General features: G+C 45.9%; 1 protein-coding gene across 1 annotated transcript; it reads left to right on the plus strand.

Moving 5' to 3' along the window:
- Positions 1 to 4,466: 4,466 nt before the first annotated feature.
- On the plus strand, positions 4,467 to 20,510 carry tufm (Tu translation elongation factor, mitochondrial). Its single transcript, XM_038988339.1, has 10 exons — positions 4,467 to 4,532; positions 5,176 to 5,222; positions 5,462 to 5,606; positions 5,817 to 5,983; positions 13,032 to 13,301; positions 14,351 to 14,483; positions 15,159 to 15,263; positions 16,763 to 16,914; positions 19,847 to 19,966; positions 20,087 to 20,510. Exons 1-10 carry the CDS (start codon positions 4,496 to 4,498, stop codon positions 20,255 to 20,257), a joined length of 1,347 nt encoding a protein of 448 aa, XP_038844267.1. The 5' UTR covers positions 4,467 to 4,495; the 3' UTR covers positions 20,258 to 20,510.
- Positions 20,511 to 21,001: the final 491 nt, after the last annotated feature.

The raw sequence follows: 21,001 nt of genomic DNA on the forward strand, positions 1-21,001 counted from the left end.
GTGAGCCATGACCAGCCTTTCACAGCATTTCATGGCTACAGATGTGAGTGCTACGGGTCGGTAGTCATTTAGACAGGTTACTTTCGTTTTCTTGGACACAGGGACTATGGTGGTCTACTTGAAACATGTTGGTATTACAGACTCAGACAGCGAGAGTTTGAAAATGTCAGTGAAGACACTTGCCAGTTAGTCAGCGCATGCTCGGAGTACACGTCCTGCAATCCGTCTGGTCCAGCGGCCTTGTGAATGTTGACCTGTTTAAAGGTCTTACTCACATCGACTGCGGAGAGCGTGATCACACAGTCGTCCAGAACAGCTGATGCTCTCATGCATGTTTCAGTGTTACTTGCCTCGAAGCGAGCATAGCTCTATTTAGCTCGTCTGGTAGGCTCGTGTCACTGGGCAGCTCTCGGCTGTGCTTCCCTTTGTAGTCTGTAATAGTTTGCAACTCCTGCCACATTCGACGGGCATCGGGGCTGGTGTAGTACGACTCGATCTTATTCCTGTATTGACTCTTTGCCTGTTTTATGGTTAGTTGGAGGGCATAGAGGCATTCTTATACGCTCCCGGGTTAGAGTCCCACTCTTTGAAGCGGCAGCTCTACCATTAGCTCAGTGTGAATGTTGCCTGTAATCCATGTCTTCTGGTTGGGGTATGTACATACAGTCACTGTGGGGACGACGTCCTCGATGCACTTATTGATTGTTACGGGATTTTTGTGTTTAATGACTAAAATATGTATACATTTGACTTAGAATTATAACTCATAAATGTTGAATGTTATGTGTTCCTTGTTAGAAAGAATGGGTTTATCTTCAGACAGGCTAGAATGATGTCTCTACCCAGGGAGGGGAAAGACCTTGAGTTGGTTCTAGATAGTTTAACAGGTGGCAGACAGTAATGAGAACTCGAACTGTATTGCCATTGTATCCGAGAGGAGGTTGGACATTAAAACCTATGACATCATCTTTATTATATAACCTGATGTAAAATGTATTATGATCAGTACTCTCGAGAATAAACGCTATTGATTGATTGATTTTAAGACTGGTTTCTGTCCATTTGGCTGATAATTATCTTACAAATTCTTATTTATGGGCAGAGTGTTTTAATTGAATTGGTTGATAAACACAGGAATGAAATTCCTTTAACATTGATAAAGCCAGTGACTGATGTGGTGTACTCCTCAATGCCATCGGAAGAGTCCCAGAACATATTCCAGTCTGTGCTAGCAAAATAGTCCTGTAGTTTAGCATCTGCTTCATCTGACCACTTTTTTATAAACTGAGTCACTGGGGCGTCCTGCTTTAATATTTGCTTGTAAGCAGGAATCAGGAGGATAGAGTTATGGTCAGATTTGCCAAATGGAGGGCGAGGGAGAGCTTTGTACGTGTCTCTGTGTGTGGAGTAAAGGTGGTCTAGAATTTTTTCCCTCTGGTTGCACATTTAACATGCTGGTAGAAATTAGGAAAACTGATTTAAGTTTCCCTGCATTAAATTCCCCGGCCACTAGAAGGACCGCCTCTGGATGAGCATTTTCCTGTTTGCTTATGGCGGAATACATCTCATTGAGTTCGGTTTTAGTGCCAGCCTTTGTCTGTGGTGGTATGTAGACAGCTACGAAAAATACAGATGAAAACTCTCTACAGCTTATCATGAGATACTCTACCTCAGGTGAGCAAAACCTTGAGACTTCCTTTGATATCGTGCAACAGCTATTGTTTACAAATATGCATAGGCCCCCGCCCCGTGTCTTACCAGAGGCTGCTGTTCTGTCCTGCCGATAGAAAGTATAACCCACCAGCTGTATGTTCTTAATGTCGTCGTTCAGCCACGACTCGGTGAAACATAAGATATTACAGTTTTTAATGTCCTGTTGGTAGGATATACGTGCTTTCAGTTCGTCCCATTTATTTTCCAGCGATTGAACATTAGCTAGCAGAACAGAAGGCCAGGGCAGATTAGCCACTCATCGCCTGATCCTCACAAGGTATCCTGATCTCTTTCCGCAAAACCTACGTTTCCTTTTCCAGCGAATCACAGAGATCTGGGCCTGGTCGGGTGTCCGTAGTATATCCCTCGTGTCCGACTCTCCTCGTCCAATTTGAGGTGAGTAATCCCAGTCCTGATGTCCAGAAGCTCTTTTCAGTCATAAGAGACGAGAGCAGCAACATTATGTACAAAACAAGTTACGAACAACACAAAAACACAAAAAAATACCATGGTTGGTTAATTAAGAGCCGATAAGACGTTAGCCCTCCCCTTGAAACCAAAACAAGTTAAAAATAAAATCCATACGTGATAGGGAAACTAACTTAATCCACCCAAATAAAAATAGTACATTGACAAAACAAAACTCCCACTTCTTCCTTCTTTCAATTCTCCATATCTCCTTTCTCATGATCGAGGGCCTGAGAGGGTGGTACGGCCTGTGACAATATTCCATGTCACTCCTTCGCTGAGAAATCTTTCAGCCCCAGGAACCGCTCCGCCACTTCCACAATGATTTCTATTTTCCTCGACCTTCTCTCCACCTTGGCAGTGCCATTAATTACCATAGCTATAAAGGCCACAAAGTCCACCATCTTAAGTCCAGTGCTTCTCTCCTGTTACTGGGCAAGTGGGCATGAAGGTAATACATACCCAACCTTCCAGTACGTCGTAACGAACTAACTTACAAAACTCAGTTTTGGACGAGACTGACCTTACCTTTATTATCCTATTTACACTTTGGAGTAAATTTTGACCGTAGAATTAATGTTTCTAACTCATATCGATGCCACATAGGCCATTTAAAACCAGAGAAGTTGGTTCTAAGGGGCAGTTAAAACCACCACAGTTCAGAGATCAAAGAGTACAAACCAAAGATTTGGAGTTGAGTTAAAATTAGTTGTCAGACTAAAGGAGTAGAGGGACCTGAGACCTTAGCATGTTTGAGGGCATATACACACACACACGCACACATGCGCGCACACACACACACACACACACACACACACACACACACACACACACACACACACACACACACACACACACACACACACACACACACACACACACACACACACACACACACACACACACACACACACACACACACACACACACACACACACACACACACACAAACACCTGATGATGTGTGAGGACAAAATGAAGGATGATTCGGAACCTGTCTGATGGAGAGGACAGGGGAGGTTTTAAAATGCTCCATCTTAGAGGTGTCAGACCCGAGGGGAGTGGGAAATAAATGCATTGTAAAGATCTTGGTAATTTTTCAAGTGTATGCAGAAGGGAGAAGGCGAGATGTCCAAGATGTGGAAAAGATCATATCATGTGTTATAAAAGTGATGAAAATGTGACATGTTGCAATTGTGGTGGGAACCATGAAGCCACGTCTTTAAAAAAAAAAAAATGCCCCTTTTGCATGGTATCCAATTGTTAGTAGTTACTGTATTGTCTCATTGCTACAACTCCCGTACGGACTCGGGAGAGACAAAGGTCAAGAGTCATGTGTCCTCTGAAACAACCAAACCAAGCCGCACTGCTTCTTAACACAGCGCGCATCCAACCCGGAAGCCAGCCGCACCAATGGGACGGAGGAAACACCGTACACCTGGCGACCTGGTCAGCGTGCATTGCACCCGGCCCGCCACAGGAGTCGCTAGTGTGCGATGAGGCAAGGACATCCCTACCGGCCAAACCCTCCCTAAACCAGACGACGCTAGGCCAATTGTGCATCGCCCCATGGGCCTCCCGGTCACGGCAGTGCCTGGGCTCAAACCCAGAGTCTCTGGTGGCACAGCCTTAGACCACTGCGCCACTCGGGAGGCCTGAAGCCACGTCTTCTGAATAACCCACAAGGGTGAAAGAGAATGAGGAGGCCAAAGTCAGGGCTGTCCAAAGGATATCACATGCAGTAGCTGTTAAAAAGGTTGAGGGTTTGAATGGTGCACCTGAAGAGTCCTTGGGGGTGGATAGGCCTTCACTGCAGGCTGCAGGGGTTGCCTTTCACCAGCAGGATCTTGACATTTTAAAGTTTAATAAGGTGAACTTTGTGGCCTTTATAGCTATGGTAATTAATGGCACTGCCAAGGTGGAGAGAAGGTCGAGGAAAATAGAAATCATTGTGGAAGTGGTGGAGCGGTTCCTGGGGCTGAAAGATTTCTCAGCGAAGGAGTGACATGGAATATTGTCACAGGCCGTACCACCCTCTCAGGCCCTCGATCATGAGAAAGGAGATATGGAGAATTGAAAGAAGGAAGAAGTGAGAGTTTTGTTTTGTCAATGTACTATTTTTATTTGGGTGGATTAAGTTAGTTTCCCTATCACGTATGGATTTTCTTTTTACCTTGTTTTGGTTTTAACCCATCCAGTTGGTGGCGGCAACACACCTTTTTGTGTTGTTGTCCGCCATATAACCCACAGACGAAGAAGAAGAAGAAACAGTTACCATGTAATGACGTCACTTTCATTCCCTTGTCAGTCCAAGATGGCGGCGCTCGTTGGCTTCCGTGCATGTTTCTCTGGTTAGTTAAAGTTATACAGTGCATTCACAACCACACGCCCAATATTGTAATTTACTGCGTTCAATTATTAATAGTCTTTATTTACCATTATAATGTTTTGCTTTTTAATCGCGACGAAACGTATGTGGGGTTTGAATTAACCCTAGTGAGCAAGGATGCTGTAGCAGGCTAGCCGCTCTACTCGTTCCGCAGGCAGAGCAAGGTCACGTTAAATAATATTAGTTAAACTAGCTATCTCTTGCGTTGTGAAAACGTTAGGCCTATCAGAAACGTGTCAGACACAGTTAAAAACGAAATTAGTTTTCTAACGATGTAGCTAGCGTCAGAAACATTTGCATTTTGAAGGAATAACATACAGCGAACAGTAATGTGTATTGATGTAGCCTAGGTTATAACAGATAACTAGCCTATACACATTATGCATGGCCTAGCTTCGTCCCGCAACATAGCTAAGGGGTTTTGTTGTGACATTGGTCTTATGAGTTGTATATAATAAAACCAATGTCTCAACATAATCCCTTATGTTGCAGGACGAAGCTAGATGGCCCTAAGCCATGTATGTACACCTTGTCATATTTAGCTAGCGACTTCTCTTGACACAGTCGACGGTCACCTGATTACTAAATACATGTTATCATTCTAGCCCTTCAGCTTTCCTCACCGGGTCTCCTGCACAGCTCCTATAAACTGGTGAGTACCTAGACAGTGTTTTGAGTATGAGTATGCAGTCATTCACACATCCTATGGCTAACCAATCAGGGATATAAAATCACAGTCCTAGGGGGTAGTAATGTTTGCTGGTTTTAGTAATGCATTGGGTGGCAAAAACTGGGTTCACGATTGCCTTTTTTGGACTGATCTCCTGCCCATATGTGTCTTCTGGCCCTGCTGTCCATCAAACACTCTTCTTCATCCTTTTTCTCTCTCAGTGTGCAGTGCCATTTACTCGGCGGAACTTTGCAGCAGAGGCCAAGGCCAAGAAAACATACGCAAGAGACAAGCCCCATGTGAACATTGGCACGATCGGCCATGTTGACCATGGCAAGACAACTCTAACGGCTGCCATCACCAAAGGTAACTGATGTCACCTTTTATTTTTCTCACTTTACATCTGTATTATTGAATTCAAACTAAACAGATAACAAGCGTGCTTGAAACCCACTGAGTTACTGTGGACCAATCAAAGCATCTGCCAGCAAAATAACAATGTTCTGTCAGATGCTGTGTGTTCTCTATATATATGATGCTGTTGTATGTTTCTAATTGAGCCTTTGTGGTTCCCAGTGCTGGCTGAGGCTGGAGGCGCCCGCTATAAGAAGTATGAGGACATTGACAATGCCCCCGAGGAGAAGGCCAGGGGCATCACCATCAATGCATCCCATGTAGAGTACACCACAGCCAATAGACACTATGCACACACAGACTGCCCGGGCCATGCTGACTACGTCAAGGTAACACAAGCGCCTGAACACACATGTTATTCCCATTCTAAAATCCACCCCAAACCCATACCTCTCTGTTGCCTGGCTACCCAAACTCCTTGCTTCAGCCAAATGCCAGGCTACATCCACGGACGAGAGTTTTTGTGACACAATGAATCTGTATCTGAGTACCTACCTGACGATTTCTAGAACACAAACACATTGTAACCATTCTGATTGGTCCCAGAAACTGATGGGTTAGGCCAGAGCCAGAACACACGTGGGTAAAGCGGTGGTTTGAAAATTCGTCATTGGCTTTGATACTCTGATTGGTAAGAGACGATCCAATCACTGAAGACTTTTGTTTTGTAAAACACCCATCATTTTGACGTCACCACAAACTAAAATGATGGCAGTCTCAGACTGAAGTATGTAACGAACATAGAGCAGTGGAAGAATTCAGTTTGAGTCGTCAGGTAAACCCCTCTGTGGGTTTGAGAAGATCTGACAGGATTGGATGGGTACACGGCACAGGGATGTTCGTCATGTTGCTTATCCATAACCCTGAGGCCCGTTTTCACAGTCTCAGTAGGAGTGCTGATCTAGGATCAGTTCCTCCCTCTTATTCAGACCTGCCAACCTGCACGCATTTTGCATACCATGCACGCAATTTGAGATCAAAGTACTCCGGTTAAAGAAACGACTCTAAAATATACAGAACACATTATTGATTTTGACTCAACCATCTGATGTTGGAGCTGAGCCAATCAGAGGTCCTGGGCGAGGAGAGAATCTCTCGCTCTCTGCTTTAGTATTATTTGCTCCCTCCAGCTGGATGGCAGCTCTCCACTTCGTCTGTTGATACCACTGATGTGTGAGGAATACAGGGAGGGTAATGGCTGTGTTAGTCAAGCACATAACCACTATTATTTGGTAGGTGGCTCCTTAGCTAAGGCGTCATTACGAAGAAAGTAGTTAGCTACAGCGTTTAGTCAATGAAGTGAGAACACTTTTTTTTGCCCACAGATGCTTTGATCTCCACCACCGTAGTAGGCGCGAGCGCATTGACAAGCAAGGAAACGTGCAGTGCATCGGTAGTTCAGTGCACGTCGCTGCGTGGATGGAAACGGACATGGCCGTGAGAGCTGTTCCACTAATAGTCTTTCACCGTTAAAGACTAGTAGTCCCATGTTAATGAATCAGTTGTTGATCTGTCCTGTTCATATAGCTGGAGGTCAACAGTAGGCTGCTAATGATGTGATAATAGTCAGGTCAGCCATGACAACAAGGCATGTTGAATGAATGGCAGCCTGGTAGTCAGACCTGACTGGATGGATGAGGTCAGGGATGACAACAAGGCATGTTGAATGAATGGCAGCCTGGTAGTCAGACCTCACTGGATGGATGAGGTCAGGGATGACAACAAGGCATGTTGAATGAATGGCAGCCTGGTAGTCAGACCTCACTGGATGGATGAGGTCAGGGATGACAACAAGGCATGTTGAATGAATGGCAGCCTGGTAGTCAGACCTCACTGGATGGATGAGGTCAGGGATGACAACAAGGCATGTTGAATGAATGGCAGCCTGGTAGTCAGACCTCACTGGATGGATGAGGTCAGGGATGACAACAAGGCATGTTGAATGAATGGCAGCCTGGTAGTCAGACCTCACTGGATGGATGAGGTCAGGGATGACAACAAGGCATGTTGAATGAATGGCAGCCTGGTAGTCAGACCTAACTGGATGGATGATGTCAGGGATGACAACAAGGCATGTTGAATGAATGGCAGCCTGGTAGTCAGACCTCACTGGATGGATGAGGTCAGGGATGGAGATCTGGAACCAGCTCATATAGACCTAGTTCAGTTGTTTTATATTCCAGATAGCCTACAGTCAGCTGGACTACTACAGTCAGCTGGACTACTACAGTCAGCAGGACTACTAAAGTCAGCAGGACTACTACAGTCAGCAGGACTACTACAGTCAGCAGGACTACTACAGTCAGCTGGACTACTACAGTCAGCTGGACTACTACAGTCAGCTGGACTACTACAGTCAGCTGGTCTACTACAGTCAGCTGGACTACTACACTCAGCTGGACTACTACAGTCAGCTGGACTACTACAGTCAGCAGGACTACTACAGTCAGCTGGACTGCTACAGTCAGCAGGACTGCTACAGTCAGCTGGACTACTACAGTCAGCTGGACTACTACAGTCAGCTGGACTACTACAGTCAGCTGGACTGCTACAGTCAGCTGGACTGCTACAGTCAGCTGGACTACTACAGTCAGCTGGACTACTACAGTCAGCTGGACTGCTACAGTCAGCAGGACTACTACAGTCAGCTGGACTACTACAGTCAGCAGGACTACTACAGTCAGCTGGACTAATACAGTCAGCAGGACTACTACAGTCAGCAGGACTACTACAGTCAGCAGGACTACTACAGTCAGCAGGACTACTACAGTCAGCTGGACTAATACAGTCAGCTGGACTACTACAGTCAGCTGGACTACTACAGTCAGCTGGACTACTACAGTCAGCTGGACTACTACACTCAGCTGGACTACTACACTCAGCTGGACTACTACAGTCAGCAGGACTACTACAGTCAGCAGGACTACTACAGTCAGCAGGACTGCTACAGTCAGCTGGTCTACTACAGTCAGCTGGACTACTACAGTCAGCAGGTATACTACAGTCAGCAGGACTGCTACAGTCAGCTGGACTACTACAGTCAGCTGGTCTACTACAGTCAGCAGGACTACTAAAGTCAGCAGGACTACTACAGTCAGCAGGACTACTACAGTCAGCAGGACTACTACAGTCAGCTGGACTACTACAGTCAGCAGGACTACTAAAGTCAGCAGGACTACTAAAGTCAGCAGGACTACTACAGTCAGCAGGACTACTACAGTCAGCAGGACTACTACAGTCAGCTGGACTACTACAGTCAGCAGGACTACTACAGTCAGCTGGACTACTACAGTCAGCTGGTCTACTACAGTCAGCTGGACTACTACACTCAGCTGGACTACTACAGTCAGCTGGACTACTACAGTCAGCAGGACTACTACAGTCAGCTGGACTACTACAGTCAGCAGGACTGCTACAGTCAGCAGGACTGCTACAGTCAGCTGGACTACTACAGTCAGCTGGACTACTACAGTCAGCTGGACTGCTACAGTCAGCTGGACTGCTACAGTCAGCTGGACTGCTACAGTCAGCTGGACTACTACAGTCAGCTGGACTGCTACAGTCAGCAGGACTGCTACAGTCAGCTGGACTACTACAGTCAGCTGGACTAATACAGTCAGCTGGACTAATACAGTCAGCAGGACTACTACAGTCAGCTGGACTACTACAGTCAGCAGGACTACTACAGTCAGCTGGACTACTACAGTCAGCTGGACTAATACAGTCAGCTGGACTACTACAGTCAGCTGGACTACTACAGTCAGCTGGACTACTACAGTCAGCTGGACTACTACACTCAGCTGGACTACTACACTCAGCTGGACTACTACAGTCAGCAGGACTACTACAGTCAGCAGGACTGCTACAGTCAGCTGGTCTACTACAGTCAGCTGGACTACTACAGTCAGCAGGTATACTACAGTCAGCAGGACTGCTACAGTCAGCTGGACTACTACAGTCAGCTGGTCTACTACACTCAGCTGGACTACTACAGTCAGCTGGACTGCTACAGTCAGCAGGACTACTACAGTCAGCAGGACTACTACAGTCAGCTGGACTACTACAGTCAGCTGGTCTACTACAGTCAGCTGGTCTACTACAGTCAGCTGGTCTACTACAGTCAGCTGGACTACTACAGTCAGCTGGACTACTACAGTCAGCTGGACTGCTACAGTCAGCTGGACTACTACAGTCAGCAGGACTACTACACTCAGCTGGACTACTACACTCAGCTGGACTACTACACTCAGCTGGACTGCTACAGTCAGCTGGACTGCTACAGTCAGCAGGTATACTACAGTCAGCAGGACTGCTACAGTCAGCTGGACTACTACAGTCAGCAGGTATACTACAGTCAGCAGGACTGCTACAGTCAGCTGGACTACTACAGTCAGCTGGTCTACTACACTCAGCTGGACTACTACAGTCAGCTGGACTGCTACAGTCAGCTGGACTGCTACAGTCAGCTGGACTACTACAGTCAGCTGGTCTACTACACTCAGCTGGACTACTACAGTCAGCTGGACTGCTACAGTCAGCTGGACTGCTACAGTCAGCAGGTATACTACAGTCAGCAGGACTGCTACAGTCAGCTGGTCTACTACAGTCAGCAGGTATACTACAGTCAGCAGGACTGCTACAGTCAGCTGGACTACTACAGTCAGCTGGTCTACTACACTCAGCTGGACTACTACAGTCAGCTGGACTGCTACAGTCAGCTGGACTACTACAGTCAGCAGGACTACTACACTCAGCTGGACTACTACACTCAGCTGGACTACTACACTCAGCTGGACTGCTACAGTCAGCTGGACTGCTACAGTCAGCAGGTATACTACAGTCAGCAGGTATACTACAGTCAGCAGGTATACTACAGTCAGCAGGACTGCTACAGTCAGCAGGACTGCTACAGTCAGCTGGACTACTACAGTCAGCTGGACTACTACACTCAGCTGGACTACTACAGTCAGCTGGACTACTACAGTCAGCAGGTATACTACAGTCAGCTGGTCTACTACAGTTAGCTGGACTACTACAGTCAGCTGGACTACTACAGTCAGCTGGACTACTACAGTCAGCTGGACTACTACAGTCAGCTGGACTACTACAGTCAGCTGGACTACTACAGTCACCTGGTCTGCTACAGTCACCTGGTCTGCTACAGTCACCTGGACTGCTACAGTCAGCTGGACTACTACAGTCAGCTGGACTGATACAGTCAGCTGGACTGCTACAGTCAGCTGGACTACTGCAGTCAGCAGGACTACTACACTCAGCTGGACTACTACAGTCAGCTGGACTGATACAGTTAGCAGGACTACTGCAGTCAGCTGGTCTACTACAGTCAGCTAGTCAGCTGGTCTACTACAGTCAGCTGGTCTACTACAGTCAGCTGGACTACTACAGTCAGCTGGACTACTACACTCAGCTGGTCTACTACAGTCAGCTGGACTGCTACAGTCAGCAGGACTACTAACGTCAGCAGGACTACTAACGTCAGCAGGTCTGATACAGTCAGCTGGACTGCTACAGTCAGCTGGACTGCTACAGTCAGCTGGTCTACTACACTCAGCTGGTCTACTACACTCAGCTGGTCTACTACAGTCAGCTGGTCTACTACAGTCAGCTGGTCTAATACAGTCAGCTGTTCTGCTACAGTCAGCTGTTCTGCTACAGTCAGCAGGACTACTACAGTACTACAGTCAGCAGGACTACTACAGTACTACAGTCAGCAGGACTACTACAGTCAGCAGGACTGCTACAGTCAGCTGGTCTACTACAGTCAGCTGGACTGCTACAGTCAGTCCGCTACAGTCAGCTGGTCTACTACAGTCAGCTGGACTACTACAGTCAGCAGGACTGCTACAGTCAGCTGGACTGCTACAGTCAGCTGGTCTACTACACTCAGCTGGTCTACTACACTCAGCTGGACTGCTACAGTCAGCTGGACTACTACAGTCAGCAGGACTGAAACAGTCAGCTGGACTGCTACAGTCAGCTGGTCTACTACACTCAGCTGGTCTACTACAGTCAGCAGGTCTACTACAGTCAGCTGTTCTGCTACAGTCAGCTGGTCTACTACAGTCAGTCTGCTACAGTCAGCTGTTCTGCTACAGTCAGCTGTTCTGCTACAGTCAGCAGGACTACTACAGTACTACAGTCAGCAGGACTACTACAGTACTACAGTCAGCAGGACTACTACAGTCAGCAGGACTGCTACAGTCAGCTGGTCTACTACAGTCAGCTGGACTGCTACAGTCAGCTGGACTGCTACAGTCAGCTGGACTGCTACAGTCAGTCCGCTACAGTCAGCTGTTCTGCTACAGTCAGTCTGCTACAGTCAGCTGGTCTACTACAGTCAGCTGGTCTACTACAGTCAGCTGGACTGCTACAGTCAGCAGGACTGCTACAGTCAGCAGGACTGCTACATTGCATCCAGTAATTTAATTATTCATAATTTTCTCCACAAACAAAATGAAGACAGTTTATATTTTCACTAGACTTTCCACATAAAGACAACTATTAATTAGAATAATCATTACCCCTAAATTGAACCTAGAACATTTTTGAAAGCTTCATCGAGACCACTTCAGTTTTATTTAGTCTCAAACAAGACTTCTGTGTTGGCTACATTGTTTGATATAATTTAAGACTCTAGGTTTCAGGAAATGGCAGTTACAGGTTTTTCAAAATTGCTAAATGCTCCAACTTCCTGAGGGGGAAGTTGACTAAACCTCTCCGGATCTCCCCCTACCCAACCTTTGGCTTACATCAGCACCACTTTGTCAGAAAATCCTAGGGAGAGCCCTGATTGCACATTTAAATGTATTTCTAGTTAACTAGGGCGGCAGGTAGCCTAGTGGTTAGAGCGTTGGACTAGTAACCGAAAGGTTGCAAGATAGAATTCCTGAACTGACAAGGTAAAAATCTGTTGTTCTGCCCCTGAACAAGGCAGTTAACCCACTGTTCCTAGGCCGTCATTGAAAATAAGAATTTGTTCTTAACTGACTTGCCTGGTAATTATTATTATTTATTTTCTAAACCACTGGGGGTGCCAAAGTGTTTGGCAGGTCTGTAATTTCAAAGGCAAAACCGATCCTAGATCTCTACTCCTACTGAGACACTTTGTGATTACGGGACCAGAATTTTAATGGGGGTTAGAGACTAGGGGCATTGGATCAAATCCACGTTGATTTGTCACGGGATACAGCAGGTATAAACAGTACAGAGAGATGGTGACTAGCAGGCTCATCCTCAACAATGCAGTATTCAATATGAAAGGTAAAGAAATAGAGAATGACAGTATGAAAGGTAAAGAAATAGAGAATGACAGTATGAAAGGTCACACAAGGTGACATGTTGACCTTTCTCCTATAGAACATGATCACAGGCACGGCTCAGCTGGACGGCTGCATCCTGGTGGTGGCGGCCACGGACGGACAGATGCCCCAGACCAGGGAGCACCTCCTGCTGGCCCGGCAGATCGGCGTGGAGCACGTGGTGGTGTTTGTGAACAAGGCGGATGCGGTGGAGGACAAGGAGATGCTGGAGCTGGTTGAGCTGGAGATCAGAGAGCTGCTCACAGAGTTTGGCTACGACGGTGAGAACACGCCCGTCGTCATCGGCTCGGCCCTCTGTGCCCTGGAGGTGAGTGCATGGTACGAGGTAGGGTTGGGGCGGTGACAGAATAACCTCACAACTTCAGATAGGCTATCAGCTCGCTGGCAAGGTTGATCCATTTTATTTGACCGATTTAAAATACAAACGGCTTCAGCCATGTTAGTACAATAATACAAACATGCGACATAATTGAGGTTTAAAAACACAAAGTCAACTGACTTATTTCAATGTGCTCCTTTTAGGTAGCCTCACAAATCCTCCTCACCCCGCGAGCTTACATTAAACACTGCAGGGGTGTCAGTCTGGTAGGGGTGTCAGTCTGGTAGGGGTGTCAGTCTGGTAGGGGTGTCAGTCTGGTAGGGGTGTCAGTCTGGTAGGGGTGTCAGTCTGGTAGGGCTGCGATAGCATGAGCCCCATCTTTTCTATCACCGTTGCTTCTGGACCAATCAGCATCCTCTGAACTATGGGGGTGGTTTAGTTGATGACGGACACGTAGCGTCGTTGTTGACAGGCAGTAGACAACAACACATGTGACGTCATACTTCCAAGGTGATGGCTAAATATAAAGCTTTACATGACAGTCTGAACTCTGCTAAATCAACTCTGCTCCCTATCAGAGCTGCTCCATTCTGTGTGAAAGCATCTCATCTAAATTAGAGAACGGAAGGCTATCTGAGGTTACTGTCATCGCTACAGTTTGGCAAAAACATTAGGTGCAAATTCATTAAGATATACCCCTGGCTGATGTTGGGCTACAATTTTTATTTTCACTTTGACATGTATATATTTATCTGCCTTTTTTGGCTCATTTAGCCGATTTGTCCTGCTGTTCGATATGCCTTTCTCTTGAAAGATGGCAAGTGCTTGTGTTACTTCCGAAAAATGCAGCACGGTGGTCTCTCTTCTGATTGGTTTGAAGGTGATCCAATCACCTTTGAATTTGTTTTGTGTAACGCCTCTTGGCTCAAACGGCATCCCTTCCAGACAGACAGCGCAGCGGTAATCAGTCTGGTAATTATGAGGCTAGCTTTTAGGTGAAACCTTACCTGTTGTCTCACCTCGTCTCACCTCCCCAGAACAAACAGCCTGACCTGGGGGTGAACGCAGTGCTGAAGCTCCTAGCAATAGTGGATGAATATGTCCCTCTGCCCAAGAGAGAGCTGGAGAAACCCTTCCTGCTGCCTATCGAGGGAGTCTACTCGATCCCAGGTGACTGACAACTAGCTCAAATCGTATAGAAACCCAGATTTGTCATTTAGTTAAAAAGCTGTGTTGCCACTAGGTAGTTTCTCTTCACTATGCCATTGATCTGACTCATTGTTAAGCTATTTAAAATGACATCATTCAGAAGTAGTGCAGGGATAAATTCAAGCTCTTCCACTGTGCACTTCAGATAGTGTTTCCTGATGAACACATGACAATAGATAAAACACTGCTATAGGATCCCACTGTTCCGTGCATACAGAGCCTGCCCCCTTGCTAGGCTCATCCCAGTGTTTGACAACGGTTTCCGTAGCCACTGAGCTATCTTGATAACTGAATCATTTCAAAGATGTTTTATGTCTGTGCAGCATGTGTTTTGTGATGGGAACAACGTGCCTGTTTCCTGTACATCTGTGTAGGAATAATCAGTATATCTATAACATTCCGTTCTCCTCTCCCTGTCGTTGTGACTTAGTGACAGTAATTGTTTGGAAGCACTTGTATCAGTTTCCTTTGTACCTTTCTGTTTCACCGTTTATTTGATTGATGCACGTGTGATGTACTTGTCCCGTCAGCTGTCAGTGCTCCTGTCTCTGTTCTGATCTGTCTGTTGTCTAACCACGTCTCCCTCTGGGTATCAAAACCATTTATTAAACGTGTATTCATTCATCCCTCTTTCAGGCAGGGGTACGGTGGTGACTGGCACTTTGGAGAGGGGTGTCATTAAGAAGGGCGACGACTGTGAGTTTGTGGGGCACAACCGTGCCTTCAAGTCTGTGGTCACTGGTAAGTGAATGGGGAGCCACAACACTATAGAAAGATTGATTTCAATTAATTTCCAACAATTCTATTTTTTGTCATTCATAGAGCTTTCATTCTTCTAATTGTAGAGCTGTAGCACACAGGTAACAGATGCTGTAAAACTGTGTTCTATTACTGTGTTCATATTTCTAGAATTATTCCTGTAAGTACAGTTTAACACTATCATTGCTGTTCATTGTCACAGTGGACTGACAACAATAGCCCGAACCCCTAGTACAGAGTACTAACAAAACTACAACTAACCCCTAGTACAGAGTACTGGCAGAATTAGCCCTAACCCCTAGTACAGAGTGGTGACAGAACTAGTCCTAACCCCTAGTACAGAGTGGTGACAGAACTAGTCCTAACCCCTAGTACAGAGTGGTGACAGAACTAGTCCTAACCCCTAGTACAGAGTGGTGACAGAACTAGTCCTACCCCCTAGTACAGAGTGGTGACAGAACTAGTCCTAACCCCTAGTACAGAGTACTGACAGAACTACAACTAACCCCTAGTACAGAGTACTGGCAGAATTAGCCCTAACCCCTAGTACAGAGTGGTGACAGAACTAGTCCTAACCCCTAGTACAGAGTGGTGACAGAACTAGTCCTAACCCCTAGTACAGAGTGGTGACAGAACTAGTCCTAACCCCTAGTACAGAGTGGTGACAGAACTAGTCCTAACCCCTAGTACAGAGTACTGGCAGAACTAGTCCTAACCCCTAGTACAGAGTGGTGACAGAACTAGTCCTAACCCCTAGTACAGAGTGGTGACAGAACTAGTCCTAACCCCTAGTACAGAGTGGTGACAGAACTAGTCCTAACCCCTAGTACAGAGTGGTGACAGAACTAGTCCTAACCCCTAGTACAGAGTGGTGACAGAACTAGTCCTAACCCCTAGTACAGAGTGGTGACAGAACTAGTCCTAACCCCTAGTACAGAGTGGTGACAGAACTAGTCCTAACCCCTAGTACAGAGTGGTGACAGAACTAGTCCTAACCCCTAGTACAGAGTGGTGACAGAACTAGTCCTAACCCCTAGTACAGAGTGGTGACAGAACTAGTCCTAACCCCTAGTACAGAGTGGTGACAGAACTAGTCCTAACCCCTAGTACAGAGTGGTGACAGAACTAGTCCTAACCCCTAGTACAGAGTGGTGACAGAACTAGTCCTAACCCCTAGTACAGAGTGGTGACAGAACTAGTCCTAACCCCTAGTACAGAGTGGTGACAGAACTAGTGCTAACCCCTAGTACAGACAGAACTAGCTCTAACACCAAGTTACAACTACAACAGTTTCTCCACTGCACTTCTAGCACTAATTACCCCCTAATAAGACTACTGGACAGAGTTACCCATAATATCCCTCTGGTAACCCCTCAACTCCATCCAAAACCTCCAAACACACCACCATTCTGAGTCTAATTGTTCTCCCTTCACCTCCCTTCTCATCTCTCGTTCCCTCGCTCCCCCTCTCTCCTCCCCAGGCATTGAGATGTTCCACCAGTCTCTGGACAGAGCAGAGGCAGGAGACAACCTGGGGGCTCTGGTCCGAGGGCTGAAGAGGGAGGACATTAGGAGAGGCATGGTGATGAGCAAACCAGGCTCCATCCAGCCCCACCAGAAAGTCCAGGCCCAGGTCTGTATCATATAATAAATAAAGTCCAGGTCTGTATCATAAATAAATAAAGTCCAGGTCTATATCATATAATAAATAAAGTCCAGGTCTGTATGATAAATAAAGCCCAGGTCTGTATCTTCAGCTAGCAGCCCTAGAGGAGTGTGAACTGTTGGTGAAGGATATTGATCTCATCCCGTCAGTAGAGGATGCCTGGACATTTTTTAAAAATGCCTTCCTCACCATCTTGAATAAGCATGCCCCATTCAAGAAATGTAGAACCAGGAACAGATATAGCCCTTGGTTCTCTCCTGACCTGACTGCCCTTAACCAACAGAAAAACATCCTATGGCGTTCTGCATTAGCATCGAACAGCCCCCGTGATATGCAACTTTTCAGGGAAGCTAGAAACCAATATACACAGGCAGTTAGAAAAGCCAAGGCTAGCTTTTTCAAGCAGAAATTTGCTTCCTGCAACACAAATTCAAAAAAGTTCTGGGACACTGTAAAGTCCATGGAGAATAAGAACACCTCCTCCCAGCTTCCAACTGCTCTGAAGATAGGAAACACTGTCACCACCGACAAATCCACTATAATTGAGAATTTCAATAAGCATTTTTCTACGGCTGGCCATGCTTTCCACCTGGCTGCCCCTACCCCGGACAACAGCACTGCCCTCCCCTCTGCTACTCGCCCAAGCCTTCCCCATTTCTCTTTCTCCCAAATACAGTCAGCTGATGTTCTAAAAGAGCTGCAAAATCTGGACCCTTACAAATCAGCCGGGCTAGATAATCTGGACCCTTTCTTTCTAAAACTATCTGCTGAAATTGTTGCCACCCCTATTACTAGCCTTTTCAACCTCTCTTTCGTGTCGTCTGAGATTCCCAAAGATTGGAAAGCAGCTGCGGTTATCCCCCTCTTCAAAGGGGGGGACACTCTTGACCCTAACAGCTACAGACCTATATCTATCCTACCCTGCCTTTCTAAGGTCTTCGAAAGCCAAGTCAACAAACAGATTACCGACCATTTCGAATCCCACCATACCTTCTCCGCAATGCAATCTGGTTTCAGAGCTGGTCATGGGTGCACCTCAGCCACGCTCAAGGTCATAAACGATATCTTAACCGCCATCGATAGGAAACAATACTGTGCAGCCGTATTCATTGACCTGGCCAAGGCTTTTGACTCTGTCAATCACCACATCCTCATCGGCAGACTCGACAGCCTTGGTTTCTCTAATGATTGCCTCGCCTGGTTCACCAACTACTTCTCTGATCGAGTTCAGTGTGTCAAATCGGAGGGTCTGTTGTCCGGGCCTCTGGCAGTCTCCATGGGGGTGCCACAGGGTTCAATTCTTGGACCGACTCTCTTCTCTGTATACATCAATGATGTCGCTCTTGCTGCTGGTGATTCTCTGATCCACCTCTACGCAGACGACACTATTCTGTATACTTCTGGCCCTTCTTTTGACACTGTGTTAACAACCCTCCAGGCGAGCTTCAATGCCATACAACTCTCCTTCCGTGGCCTCCAATTGCTCTTAAATACAAGTAAAACTAAATGCATGCTCTTCAACCGATCGCTGCCTGCACCTGCCCGCCTGTCCAACATCACTACTCTGGACGGCTCTGACTTAGAATATGTGGACAACTACAAATACCTAGGTGTCTGGTTAGACTGTAAACTCTCCTTCCAGACTCACATCAAACATCTCCAATCCAAAGTTAAATCTAGAATTGGCTTCCTATTCCGCAACAAAGCATCCTTCACTCATGCTGCCAAACATACCCTTGTAAAACTGACCATCCTACCAATCCTCGACTTCGGTGATGTCATTTACAAAATAGCCTCCAAAACCCTACTCAATAAATTGGATGCAGTCTATCACAGTGCCATCCGTTTTGTCACCAAAGCCCCATATACTACCCACCACTGCGACCTGTACACTCTCGTTGGCTGGCCCTCGCTTCATACTCGTCGCCAAACCCACTGGTTCCAGGTCATCTACAAGACCCTGCTAGGTAAAGTCCCCCCTTATCTCAGCTCGCTGGTCACCATAGCAACACCTACCTGTAGCACGCGCTCCAGCAGGTATATCTCTCTGGTCACCCCCAAAACCAATTCTTCCTTTGGCCGCCTCTCCTTCCAGTTCTCTGCTGCCAATGACTGGAACGAACTACAAAAATCTCTGAAACTGGAAACACTTATCTCCCTCACTAGCTTTAAGCACCAGCTGTCAGAGCAGCTCATAGATTACTGCACCTGTACATAGCCCATCTATAATTTAGCCCAAACAACTACCTCTTTACCTACTGTATTTATTTATTTATTTTGCTCCTTTGCACCCCATTATTTCTGTCTCTACTTTGCGCTTTCTTCCACTGCAAACCAACCATTCCAGTGTTTTTAGTTTTTATTTTACTTGCTGTGTTGTATTTACTTCGCCACCATGGCCTTTTTATATTTTTATTTATTTATACATATATTTGTTTGCCTTCACCTCCCTTATCTCACCTCACTTGCTCACATTGTATATAGACTTATTTTTTTTCACTGTATCATTGACTATATGTTTGTTTTACTCCATGTGTAACTATGTGTTGTTGTATGTGTCGAACTGCTTTGCTTTATCTTGGCCAGGTCGCAATTGTAAATGAGAACGTGTTCTCAATTTGCCTACCTGGTTAAATAAAGGTTAAATAAAAAATAAAAACTGTTGGTGTACTGTATGCGTAGTGTTGCAGTCTAGTATTCCCAGTATATAGTCTCCTGAAATAATTTCCCTTTATTCAGCGTTTAAAATTTGACCCTCTTAACTATGGTATAGTATTTGTGGTATATTTGTAAATTGTGTTTATGAACTAGTGTATTATTCTCGTAGTCCAAGGTTAGGATATGTGTTCTTTAATTGAATGGCTGTAGAATCTGTCATTAAAACATCTCTTCATCCCAGGTCTATGTTCTGAGTAAGGAGGAGGGAGGCAGACACAAGCCCTTTGTCAGTAACTTCATGCCAGTCATGTTCTCACTCACCTGGGACATGGCCTGCAGGGTCTACCTGGCAGGAGACAAGGTATGTGTCCATCTGTCACCTTTTGAAATCTTTTTCCCCAATGTGATTTGTGTATTCTAAAATAAAGTGTGCAACATAGTTCCAGGGCTGTACTTTACCTTCTTCTCCTCTCTCTAACAGGACATGGTGATGCCAGGTGAAGACACATCTCTGACCCTCACCCTGCGCCAGCCTATGATTCTGGAGAAAGGTCAACGGTTCACTCTCAGAGATGGCAACAAAACTATTGGCACCGGCCTGGTTACTGACATACTGACCACCACAGAGGAAGACCAACACAACTGGGGCTGAGGAGAGAGAAGAAAATATGGGAGGCGAGGGAGGGGGACTAATGGTGGGGAAGGAAGTATCTAGCTGTGCAATATATCGGTCTTTAGACACACACACACACACAGCAGTAAGGAGCTGCTGAGACTGCATGTCTCTCTGCTTTACTGACCAACCAGAAGACCCACAATGAGATGTTCAGAGTTGTCTTTCTGTGAAAAGACCAGACTGTCATTGTCCTCTTGTGTAATAAAATGTATTTAATAGTAAAACATCCTGCCTGTTTTCACATCTACTTCATTGTTTGGTGACTTTGTATAATAAAGGTGTTCTAGGTTCTTTAGATTCAGGTTTGGGCAGCAATAGCCACCTGAACTAGCTGCTTCATATACCAATTAGAAACTATTAAAATATGGTATAGTAGTGAAATGTTTCTGTTCCATGACAAATCAATTTTAGTTGGACCAACAGAGAACACCTTAAAGGCCTTGGCACACATACTGTACACAATCCATGTCTCAATTGTCTGAAGGCTTAAAAATCCTTCTTTAACCTGTCTCCTCCCCATCATCTACAATGAAGTGGATTTGAAGGTGACATCAATAAGGGATCATATTTCACCACACAGGTAGACCTATTTATTACTGTATGAACATTCATAGCTGTAATTCAATTAATCACAAATGGACACAATGTCACACGTCAATATGAATAACAGCTTTACTTCGTATAAAGAATATGAAATACAGTTTACCATAGATTAACACA

The sequence above is a fragment of the Salvelinus namaycush genome, chromosome 3, assembly GCF_016432855.1.
Source record: "Salvelinus namaycush isolate Seneca chromosome 3, SaNama_1.0, whole genome shotgun sequence".
NCBI classification, from domain to species: Eukaryota; Metazoa; Chordata; class Actinopteri; order Salmoniformes; family Salmonidae; genus Salvelinus; species Salvelinus namaycush.

Coding starts and splice junctions, on each gene's coding strand:
- tufm (XM_038988339.1), top strand. CDS start 4,496: ATGGCGGCGCTCGTTGGCTTCCGTGCATGTTTCTCTG. Junction 5,984..13,031: donor GCCATGCTGACTACGTCAAG/GTAACACAAGCG, acceptor TTTCTCCTATAG/AACATGATCACAGGCACGGC. Junction 15,264..16,762: donor CTTCAAGTCTGTGGTCACTG/GTAAGTGAATGG, acceptor TCTCCTCCCCAG/GCATTGAGATGTTCCACCAG.